Source organism: Polyodon spathula, chromosome 9 (assembly GCF_017654505.1).
Source record: "Polyodon spathula isolate WHYD16114869_AA chromosome 9, ASM1765450v1, whole genome shotgun sequence".
Lineage (NCBI taxonomy): Eukaryota > Metazoa > Chordata > Actinopteri > Acipenseriformes > Polyodontidae > Polyodon > Polyodon spathula.
In genome coordinates, this window is record NC_054542.1 from 7,971,937 (window position 1) to 7,984,380 (window position 12,444).

At 42.5% G+C, this 12,444-nt stretch overlaps 1 protein-coding gene across 1 annotated transcript; it reads right to left on the reverse strand.

The window, feature by feature from the left end:
* Positions 1-4,374: 4,374 nt before the first annotated feature.
* On the reverse strand, positions 4,375-11,153 carry LOC121320381 (protein shisa-2). Its single transcript, XM_041258652.1, has 2 exons — positions 9,990-11,153; positions 4,375-6,468 (listed from the first exon to the last, which is right to left on the reverse strand). The coding sequence occupies exons 1-2, from the start codon at positions 10,291-10,293 to the stop codon at positions 5,894-5,896; spliced, it is 879 nt and encodes a 292-aa protein (XP_041114586.1). The 5' UTR covers positions 10,294-11,153; the 3' UTR covers positions 4,375-5,893.
* Positions 11,154-12,444: the final 1,291 nt, after the last annotated feature.

A 12,444-nucleotide genomic window follows, 5' to 3' on the forward strand; every position in this document is an offset into this window, starting at 1 on the left:
ATCCACTCTTGTCAAAGCCCTCATTCTTGTCATGTCCCCCACCCCCAAAAGCAGTTGAGAACATTGAATATTATGTACATTAGCCCCCCCCCCCCCCCCACCCCCGCTCCGAGGGGTTGGGGGTTGAACTTCAACACGAAGGCTTCCACAGAGAGAAGCGCTGAAGAACACAAAATAAATCTACTCCTGGATGCACCAAAAGACATCAATGCAAACAAACACACACCCCAGCTGTGGAAATTAAACACAGGCAGTTCAGACAGGGGAGAAGGAGCATACAGAATTATTACATTATTCATTTGTTTTCTGACTTTTCTTAATTTTGGTTCTCTCCCGACACCAACAATAGAGTTGTTCAAGGCAACATTTTATTTATATTTATATATATTTATATATATATATATAGATATATATAAGGCAACAGAGAGAGAGAGAGAGAGAGAGAGAGAGAGAGAGAGAGAGAGAGAGAGAGAGAGAGAGAGAGAGAGAGAGAGAGAGAGAGAGAGAGAGAGAGAGACACACACACACACACACACACACACTCAGTGGTTTGCAGAAGTATTCACCCCACTGCAAAGGTTTCACATTTTGTTGACACATAAGCGTACTCCATGATGCTTTCAAATTAGGCTTTACATGTTGAATCTACACAAACTACTCCACATTGATAAAAATGCATATAGAATATAAATAAGTAAGACTTATAGAGAAAAATAGATTGATCTCAGTTATATAAGTATTCAACACCTTTGCTACTGCAGCCCTAAATCAGCTCAGGTGCAAATGATTTGTTTGAAAGGTCAAAAAATTTGTGAAATGGTTTTCAGCCTGTCTGTACTCAAAGTAGTTTAACTTGTAGATAATTTCCCTCAGGTGTATAAAGACTTTCAAGCTGCAACTCACATGGTGATCGAACAAAGCAACCATGAAGACCAAGGAGCTTTCGAAACAAGTCAGAGATAAAGTGGTAGAGAGGCACAGAGCAGGAGAAGGGTACAAGAAAATTTCAAAGGTGCTGATTATCCCTCTCAGCACAGTGATGTCCATAATTAAGTGGAAGATGCATCATACCACCCAGACACTGCAGACATATGGAAAAAGGTTTTGTGGTCAGGCGAGACAAGAATTGAACATTTTAGTCAAAATTCCAAGCATTACATGTGGTTCAAGCCCAATACTGCACATCATCCAGTCAACACCATCCCAACTTTCAAGCATGGTGGTGGCAGCATCATGTTATGGGGATGCTTCTCTTCAGCAGGGACTGGGAAACTTGTCAGGAAAGAGGGGAGGGGTGGGGTGAATCCTTGAGAAAAACCTGTTTGAGTCAGCCAAGACACTGAAACTCTGAGACTGTGAAACTTCACATTTCAGTAGGACAAAGACCCAAGGCACAAAGCCAAAGCCACACTGGAGTGGTTGAACAAGAAGAGAATTAATGTTCTTGAGTGGCCCAGTCAAAGTCCAGATTTGAATCCAATCGAAAATTTATGGCGAGACTTGAAGATTGCAGTCCATCGACGATCCCCAACAAACTTATCAGAACTGGAGCAATTTTCCCATGAAGAATGGGCAAAAATGTCACCATCCTACTGTGCAAAGCTAGTAGAGACCTATCCAAAAAGACTCATAGCAGTAATTGCTGCAAAAGGTGCTTCTACCAAGTACTGACTTAAGGGACTGAATACTTATGCAACTAGTACATTTCATTTTGACATTTTCTTTGCAAGTTTTGCTAACATTTAACCTCTTCCTTATATAACAGTGTTCAGTTTAACCACTACAGCTTTCAATAAAAAAAGTTTGTTTGAAAAACTGTGCATAAATTATTTGTAATTCAGCAAAATGTTACGTTATTATTGAATACTTCTGCAAACCAGCAAGCCAGCCTCATTGTATTGTATAGCACTTTGCAATGTTTCGTGAACGGTAAGGCGCTATACAGGTCTACGGTGTTGCTGCAGAGGTTTTTAAAGTGCAAACACTTTGATTGAGCTGCAAGTATTTTTTCCTTCCCAATATGAAGTGGATTCGTGTGAATGCTGTGCTTTTGAGGTTATGTCATGAATAATGCTATTCATTGGCTGATAGACTAGCATCTGTTTAAAATGATATGTAGCCTTTTAATAAAGACTGTAGTTGTGCTAGTACTGCTAAACTAAATACAAGAAACATGCTTTCACACCAGAATATATTTATTGAGTAAAAACATTCTTTTCACATGTATAACCCTCGGTGCTAATCCAAAACAATTCCAATCCTTACACCCCGATGACTCACATGTTTACAATTATAAAACAACAAAACAACACTTTGAATGTTTGTTTTTTTTTCTGTACAAGTAAACAATACAAAAAGTGTTTCACCTGAATTTGATGATCATCAAGAGGAACTGAGGGTGGTGACGTTTCTGTTAAATGATACAAACAGCAGCTTGCCACTGTTTCAAAGTCCAAATACGTCTTTATACAAAGATGGAAATAAGACTCCTATTGCGTAGCAGTTTCACCCATTCCAGATTTGATTAGCCACAGAGTATAGGCAACAAGCGCAGGTGAGTCTGACTAAACTCCTAGCGCAACCAGGATTGGATCAAACGGCTACGCAGTGGGAGTCTTCTTTCCAACACTGTTGTCTCTTACCGGTACTTGCTGGGATAAGAGATCTGTGTACAAAGACTGACGAACACTGATGGTTCTGACCCATGTTTATAACGGCAGGGGGTGATTATTTCTGAGGACACACGGTCTCGGGCACAGTTGCGTGGCAGTAGGTCAGTGCACAAAGGTTTGGCACAGTGTTCTGCATGTGGGTCTGGAGGGTGACTGTTAGGAGTTGTTGGTGCAGCTATAAGGAAAGAACAACACGTTTAATGGGTTGCTCAGACGCCTGGCTACTGAATCATTTCAATGAGACACTTCACTGACAGTAGTTTGGAAACCCAGGTCTGGGTGCAGGGCTCATGTGAGTTTCTAACCCTCCTCGAACCATGCTGTCAGTCAGTGATGCATTTCAATTTCATGACTTTACAGCATTCATGAAAAACATTAAAGTGTTATGAACAGGGCACACACACACACACACACTCTCACAGTCACTAATCCCTAATTCAGATTGATGCTGGACTGAAATGTCATAATCGTGACAAATCCTCCCTTCAAGATAGCTTTAAATCCAATCTCAGTATCGTATAACACATTGAAGCGGAATGCTCATTCGCTCATGACTCCAATCTAGTGTCCAGTGTGATATTTCAGAGCATGGGAACACGCATGCTAACTGCTTGGCTGCTTCTGTGGGCCGCACACCACGTCTTATATCAAATTACCAATTACTTGAGCTCACAACTCTGCCGCCACATGTGACTGCAAATTTAATTTAAAAAGGAACGTTGGTCCCATAACTGACCTGCCACCTGACAATCTCTTCCCAAGTAATCCCTTGTGATATTAAAAGTGGGTATTGTGTGCAAAGCCAGCGACCACGGGGACAAGCTGCAGTGTGTTTACTGAGTGCGGGGCAGTCTCTATACTGCTTGAATTGAATGAATACGGACTGCCAGTATATTGGGGTGTGTTAGCTTCTTATCAAAGCATGGAAGGACACACATACATAATGAAAAGCATAGACTATTACTCCTTACATAACCTTCAGTGATAGAATATGCAGTAATGCTAAAGAAACATGCTGAATTATTTGACAAATGTTTTGACCCTGAAAAAGACTTCTTGTCAAAGCTTTGTATATGCTTATTTTAATATTACTGCAGAAGGCCTTGCTACTTGAAATGGTAAATCGTACACACTGGACACTAACATGTTCACCAGCACAGCTCTGAGGTATTCCAAGTCACTTAGCTTTAGCCCCTTAGGAATGAGGAGTTAAAGCAAATCCTTTTTAAGAATTTAGAATGCCGGAATGCTGTTATTATTCCATTCCAACTTTCTGTGTTCACTCCCCAGAGTGCTATAATCCATAATCTATAATCCGTGCGTGTGAGTGGACTGTGTTTTGCAGTAACCCATAATTATAAGACAAAATACATTCAAACAACCTCTTTCTGTTATCTGAGCGTGCTTGAGTTAGTCAGGGTGCTTTCTCAGCTTGCCGTTGTATGCTTGCTGCTTTTGTTTGTAAGAATTCTGTTTACTGCAGATGCACAGCACTGAGATTTGTTTAAGATATCTCTGCTAGTCTCAACAAGAAGCACAGGAATTTGGCCTCCTATATTTTGGGGGAAAGGTAATTTTAAATATATTTTTTTTTAAACCAGGATTTACCTAAGGACATGTGTGCGTGTGCGTGTGTGTGTGCGTGTGCGTGTGTGTATATATATATATATATATATATATATATATATATATATATATATGTGTGTGTGTGTGTGTGTGTGTGTGTGTGTGTGTATATTGGATTGGATTTCTGTTTAAGTATTATATGCATTTCGTTATTTAGGACACACATGCACACACACACACACACACACACAGTTTTACACTTGCATTTGTCCTGCTTTCCACTCACAACTTTCAAACCCAGCCTGTGATATGTCTGCCTAGTTGACTGACAGATGCACATTGGAACCCCTTTTATAAACTGGATAGCACCCATTCTTGTTATACATGTCTGTGACAAAATGCATCTGTATCGTCACATACAAACAGGTGGGTTTTGCTATTGTGTTGAAGTCGGTCAAAAGTAGCATCTGATACTAATTAAAGTAGCCTCTTTGGACTCCAAAGAGAGTAACAGCCCCTCTGACTGACAAAGCAAGGAATGGGTTTCAGCTTTCAGTAACGTAGCGTCAGTAACGTCAGGAAGCTTTTGCCATGAAGAGGAACCCTTCACTTATCTGACGAATGCATCCCTGCAAGTCAATATTTACACTGGATTTACATGCCGGTGGGAGGTGATTTCAGCAGCTTTTAAAAGTTAATAAATCAAGTTTCCTTTAACCGAAATCTAACGCTGCCACCTCATATACGTATTCATTACGAGATGAAATCCCTGCGTGTCAAGGAGATATTACACTGTTCCCGGTGCACAAGGACCCACATTCAGATTTAGTACCTTGTTACTGTTCCTGTCTTAGTGGTACGGGTTCGATACGCAAGTGGTATATTTTAATATAGGTTTCTAGAGGGTTTAATTGACGTACATTATACTGTACAACACTGTTAACTGATGCAGGATTTGCCTTTCTTTTCAGAATAATATAATTTATAATTTGTATAATTTAATAAATGGACAGCTTATCAAAAAGACTGCTCTGTTTTGCACCAGACCCCAGTCCTCTTCTTCTCTGCAGTAAATGGCATGGAATCTGTACGCAGAATTTGTTTGTTTCAGGAGCACACCCACTGTGCAGTTTAACTGTTCCACTGAACAATCTTATTATAAAGTCCGTCTCACACACACACCCCATCAGGAACTCCTCCTGAAGTCAGGCAAGCTAGTCCACGCAATCCTGGACCAGCACCAGCAGAGCTGCCAGTTCACAGAGGATGGAACCCAATCCACCTTCACTGCAGAGCGGTGTTTGGATCAGAGACATACAAAGAAGGGCTATTGTTAGATTAGCCAGACAGCAAACCAGGAAATGTTGTGGGTGAGCTTTTAAAAGCAAAGCACCGGAGAGCAGGAAAAACTGTAAAAAGAAATAAAATCATTCCCAGAGATTGGATACTGACTTCTTCAAATGAAGAGTTGTGAAACGCTTTCTACAGGCATGAAGTTTGGTGTACAAATTCAATTCAGTTCTCAGCATCCACTCCCTGCTTCCTTCGTCCAGTACAAAAAATAAAGACTTTTTATTTAAAACCTTTTAAAAACAAACAAACAAAAAAAAGTGTTTTTCTTTTCTTCACTGTCTATTATTATTAGGACTTTTCTTTCAAACAGTCACAGCCGGGTACTTCTGCTCGCTGTTCATGCTGTTGGGGGGGTAGGGGGACTGCAGTTGGCGGTACCCTCCTCCCTGCATCCCGTCGTGGAAGGGGGGCGCAGGGGGCATGGCCAGGGCCTCGTGCTGGATGGCGTATCCAAGATACTGGGGGTGCAGGTACTGCCCCTGATGGGGCATGATCTGGGTGGCCTGCTGGCAGTTCAGCACAGAGAAGTTGGTGGGCATGTTGACATAGACGTTGCTCAGACCCCCGTCTGGCGGGAGGCAGCAGTTGGCCTGCGCCCTCACGATGGGCCCTCGGGGCCCTCCGGGCCCCCCGGAGTTGGCGCTGGAGCTGGAGCTGGTAGCGGTGCTGGACTGGCGTGAGGAGGAGCCCCGTGAGGTGCTGGCGCTGGGGATCATAGGGATGGTCTCCATCAGCCGGCTTCCCGCTGGCGCCCGACTCTGCTGGGGCTCCTGCTTGGGGCGCAGGCAACGGCAGCAGCACACCGCCACCAGGGAGCCCAGGATGACAAAGGCAACGAACACGGAGCCCACGATCAGGAAAGGCACGTAGATCGGCACTGCGAGGAGGAAATAAGAGCGAGGTTAGACACAGGGTTGGGACAGTTAAGAGATGTAAGAGATTGCTTACTCAACACATTTCCAGTGGAGGGGCTGGCATTTAACCAGCTATGTTATTAATGTTATTCAAAAAAGACCTCTTGAAGCTATCTTGGTTTCCAGGTGACTAGAAAAGTCCCACCCAAAACAATGCATGAAATAGACATCGCAATACAAGTATTTAAATAAATGGAACATACAAGAGTATTTTTGGTAATTCCAGCTATCATTTCCTCAACTTCCTTCATTATTGCACAGCCGTTTTCAGCCATTCCAGATTACACTTGGAGCCTGTAGTAAAACTTGGAATAGACACAACTGAATGGCAATCATCAGACACGATGGCTGCCCAGTGGTTCTGCTTAGCTCGGAGGAAATTGGGAGCATAAGAAAAAACTTAAGTGAAAGCTTGGCTGGTCAAGTCAGCAAAGAACCAGCAAAGACCCACTCTAGGGCTCCTGTGAAGAATGTGAATTGGATTACACTGCAACAGCAAGATGTCAGTGGTATGGTAATGGGTGACTGTGTGTTGAAAGAGTGCACCAGGGTTAAAAGCAAAAGAATAAGACTTAGTTGTGTTTTGGTCAATCCAGTAAAACAGTAAGAAAACAAGTAAGACAATCTAAAAAGTGTACAATTTACTGCATACACAGTAGCTGCTAACCACAAACAGTGGCGTCAAAACGCGTCGCAATACGCAGACTTGGGATCCCGCACACTGCTCTCCTGTGCCTCACTTTGAATGCAGAATAATTTGTTTGAAATGCTTGACTGCCTATGCCTGACTCCTTTCAGAAATCCTACATGTTAAAAACATTTTCCCCTCCACCCTCGGCAGAAACGGCACGGATGCGGTTACCGTCTGCTCTCCTAGCTTCCCTCTTCTCCTTTTTGAATCCAGCACAATAGGTGCACTTGGGTTCAGCTGTGATAATATTTCAGGATTTGAAAGCCAATACATTAAATGTCAGCGGTTTGAGAACAGGACTGCAGAATTCCTTGGCTTATTTGTTTTTTTTCTATAGCACAACAAATGAGTTGCAAAACTGCATGATGCAAAAATAAAAAGCGAGACAGTCTGCGGCACATTATCTGTTAGCTGCTCTTGCTCTTCATGGGAGACGGAAAGGAGCAGTAAACAGTGGAGCTAAATAATAACATTACAAAAGGGCTTTCATGTGCCTGCCATAAACTGCAAGCAAAAAAATTGACATTTCAATTGCAGCTGAGAATTTGTAAGATGTGGCAGTCACAGCAACCTTCAAATGTCTGCTTGGGTAACAGCGTGCTGTACTTTTACCTGTGTGTGACCACAACAACGATCAGGCACCCTGAATACACCATTTAAACAGTGACCCTTCTCTGAAGTATCCAGAGTTCTGTGACAGTGCTCTCCCACTGGAGATAATTCACATTGAGGTAAGCAGAGAGGCAAGTTTTCAACAGGAACGCCAGTCCTCGTTCGGGGCGGATTTGTTTAGTGTTATGATGGAGTGGACAGTCAGTTTTAGGGGCCTGGCAACCAGGCCATGGGGGGTCCCCACTAGGCTAAGTGAGGTCTATCTGGAGTGATAAACACATTGTTTTAACAGCTATGTAAAAATAATTAGGCCTACTGATCTTTTAGCTTGCATTGTGGATTTTAAAGTGATGCAATTATTTAGACCTCATAGGTAGACCTCATCTTGAATATTGTGTTCAGTTCTGGTCACCTCGCTATAAAAAAGATATTGCTGCTCTAGAAAGAGTGCAAAGAAGAGCGACCAGAATTATTCCGGCCTTAAAAGGCATGTCATATGCAGACAGGCTAAAAGAATTGAATCTGTTCAGTCTTGAACAAAGAAGACTACGTGGCGACCTAATTCAAGCATTCAAAATTCTAAAAGGTATTGACAGTGTCGACCCAAGGGACTTTTTCAGCCTGAAAAAACACTTTTTTACACAGAGAATTGTGAGGGTCTGGAATCAACTCCCCAGTAATGTTGTTGAAGCTGACACCCTGGGATCCTTCAAGAAGCTGCTTGATGAGATTTTGGGATCAATAAGCTACTAACAACCAAACGAGCAAGATGGGCCGAATGGCCTCCTCTCGTTTGTAAACTTTCTTATGTTCTTATGTTCTTATATGTGAAAGTCCTTTTCCAAGCAGCAGTGGAAGGGGTGGGAGGGGCCCATGCCTTTGCCTGGGGCCCAGGAGTCCAGTGCCAGCTCTGGGAGTGCAGAGGAGGTGCAGAACAAGCCCCTCTTTCCTCTGTGAAGTTTCCAGCTCTGATCATGACGTGAGATGGACACTAGGCACCCAGCAAGGTCTCAGAACTGCCCTTGTTTAGTATATTATTGAAATGATCAGGTGCCAGATACCAGGCCCCTGCTCAGTCAGTATGCTTTTTATTTGCAGCTGCTCATGCTGCTAAAGGGGAGGGACAATTGATTTAACAGGGTTTTGATTGCCCAATTAAACAATATAGCACTGTAATTTACTGAGAGGGCTCTGAAAGCAGGACTGGCGTGTAGTGCGAGTTTGGAAACGGATTACAATTTCCACTCTGCATTCAAGCGTTCGCCCGCAGGATCGCTAATTTAGTTTATGGCACGTATTTAGCAGGAGTGCGTGATTAGTGACTGTGTTAGTCTGAAACCGCAATGCATTAATGCATGGCATGTGTGTGCTAATGTCAGTACAGAACCTACTTTTTACAGCCTGTCTTGCTTAAATTATGAAACTGAGATTTTTTTTCATCTGTAATTTACACTCTGAATTCACCTATCTCGTGTCTACTCCTGAACTGCTGTCGCTCGCGTTGCAGCTGCCGCATTCTTTTCAATCAGGCTTCTTGGATATTACAGCAAGAGCGCAAAACAGATGCGGAACCATTTGCAATGTTACTGTGTTTAGAAAACTAAATACGTTGTCTGTTTTAAAGCAAGAGGTGCTGATTTACTTCAGCTAATTAAGTGGTACAATGCGTCTGCTCGAATATTATTATTATTACTGTCACTATTGTAGCAGGAATGATTCGAGTGGTACACTTTTATAATGTAAATTAACTAGTGCCTCGTCTTGACACAATTACAAGTTTGGCAATAGAGTTGCCACCTCAGGAAAAAAAAAAAAAAAACCGAGACACCTGAACAGAAGGGCGGTTGTTAACAGCTGAATCTCTCTAGAAATCCTAGAGATCACATTGATTATACTATTGTAGTACTGACAATCAATCAATTCATAGTGTGAGTCCACTGCAGTAATGTTTATTATCTTGATTTATCTAACTTGTATTCACTTTACGGGCCTGGCATTGCCGTATTGCTGTAGTGGTCTTGTCTGCAAGTATAAATAAGCGTTAGATTAAAAACAGGACAATATTAAAAAAAAAAAAGAGATATGTATCATGCATAAGTGTAGCCGTGGCCCATATAACAGGCAGCCGTGAGAAGAGCTTACCACACTTTTTAAGAAGCTATCTTCCTATCTATACTTTACCTGCTGCATTATCGTTGTCTTTGTCTCCTTTCCCTTGCTCCGTGACTTTCCTGTCGTTTTCACACGTCCCTTGGTCCAGCCGAGCCTCCGTGCTGGAGCAGCAGTACCTGAGGGCGCATTTCCCGCAGCAGATGGTGGCATCTGCACTGTCATAGAGTTCCGGGCACTGGAACCCCTCACGCCAGTTACCCTGCGCATCGAGCCAGCCGTGGCAGTACTCGCCGCTGGCTTTTACATCAATTACTGACAGGAGGAAAGTCAAGACAAGGATAGCGAGCGATGGGTAACTTTCACTCCACATCATTTAAGCGTTGCGGGAGCTGCTAGATTGTGTACAATTATTATTATTTTAAAAGCCGAGTGCCTTTATTTATTAAAACCAAAGGAGCGGGCACCTCCTTGACATTTATGATGTTGTCATTTGTCTAAAATGTGTACAAATAAACACCGCCTTATTAAATATACCGGGTTCTGCAAGTAAATGATAAACAAAACAAAACTCCAAACGTTTCTCTCTGTGCATGTACAGAAGGAGTCACTTTCACACTGCCGGTTTGCAGCCCAGTTAATTCTGCTAGTCTTCTTGCCCTGTGTTTTCTCTCCAAGCTCCAATCAAAAGCGTATTATCAATTATCCTCCGTGCAACACGAAAAGACAGCATGCTGCTTGATTACACCATCCAGTGAAACGCGAACCAGAATCCAAAGAACTGCGTGTCGTTTACGCGGTCCAGCCCCCTTCAAATGCAAACTTTGCCTTCAAACTTCCCAGCAACTGTCTCGAATAGTTTAGCCAAGAAACAGATTTGACACCTATAATCCACTTGCGTTCTCCCGTACTTTTCCGTTCAAAACCTCGAGGTCTGCCCTCTTAACTCCAAGAGAACCAATGCGTTGACACTTAGTACGCAACAAGAGAAATAAAAAAATTAAAATCGCTTTGGTAAATCAACAATGATATCTAAATACACCCCGGCTTCCTCGAGCTGTCCACATCAGAAAGTGCAAATGGCAACCTTTTCTTTCTACCCCGTGCTGCCAGCAGATGTTGTGCTGGTCAGGGTAGTGTCTCCCCGCAGCGATTTGTAACTTTGTGCTTCCACTGCTCGACATGCAAAGTGAGAGTCGCCGCCTCCTCCCTCCCTCTCTCTCTCTCTCTCTCTCTCTCTCTCTCTCTCTCTGAATGAACAGAAGACTGCTTTTCAATAAAGGGCGCTTCATCCAGCCGCGCGGCTGCGCAGTCGGGCAGTCTGCTCTCCCCTCGCTGAATGTAGCGCAGTCAATGCTAACGAGCTTTCTTTGAGACTGCTAACTTGTATCGTGCAGGTTCCTGCGTTCTGTATAAGACTTGGGCCGCGGACGCTTCCTTTCCTCTCTGCAATGTCCTTGAGACCTCTGGAAATAAAAGGCCAGAATCCAGCTACCGTTGCGGCACTCCTGTTTGCAAGCAGCTTACACATACATTAGCAACCACGGGAAAGAGGCTCGCATATGTATGCACACTGATGCATGCCTACATGCACACACACTGATGCATGCCTACATGCACACACACTGATGCATGCCTACATGCCTACATGGGTTTGTTTTTTAGTTTGGTAGTCAGGGGAACACTTTTGTGAAGTAAAGCAGTGTCGGCTTTGAGGAATAACACTGCAACCTGTCAGGTCCCTGTTTGATTTTTCTACTGATGCCATTTTCTTCATGTAAAATGAACGGTAACTATTTGCATGCGCACTATACAGACGGACTAAATAAAAACAGCTTATGCTAATATGGCGCATGGAGGCTACTTCATTTTCTACTATTTCCCATAAAAAATGCAATTCAGTTTTATTAATACATTTAATTGTATCAAAGATTAAAATCCATTGCATCATTAAAACATGTCATTATGACTGTAGCAAAAACGTCATGTCATTTAAAACAAACGAACATTTTACCCATACAAAAAAAGAGAAGTTTCTCTTTAAAGAAATGCAAATTATAATGCGCTTTATTTGAACATATACTGAAAACAAAACAAGCATAGCATTTACAAACATTAAATGATATATCAAACAAAACAAGCATAGCATTTACAAACATTAAATACTATAATTAATCGATACACTTGAACGCCTTTTTCGTTACTTTCCTATTATTTCCTAAGTATATGTATTCCGTACTGTTTTTTTTTTTTTGGTTATGTTTATTCCTTGTGTAACCATCTGCAGTACAGTATCACTTGGGGATCCTCCGAAATGTATCATTCACTATATTACAATGTATCACTTTCAATTCAGCCTTCTGCTCAGACACACGTGATGCCAAGCATGCATTTGACTCCAGCACCACCTAGTGGATGGAAATAGCACTCGAGTTATCAGCGCTTTGAGAGGACCTAGTCTGCAACAGAGAAAAACCAACTGATCACATTCTCAATGATTCAGTCTGCAATGTTAAAAGGGAAGTTT

What these genes read in the sequence shown, in the direction of transcription:
- LOC121320381 (XM_041258652.1), bottom strand. Translation starts at nt 10,293, where the DNA reads ATGATGTGGAGTGAAAGTTACCCATCGCTCGCTATCCTTGTCTTGACT. An exon ending in AGACAACGATAATGCAGCAG is followed by an intron (nt 6,469 to 9,989) that starts GTAAAGTATAGA and finishes TCCTCCTCGCAG; the next exon opens with TGCCGATCTACGTGCCTTTC.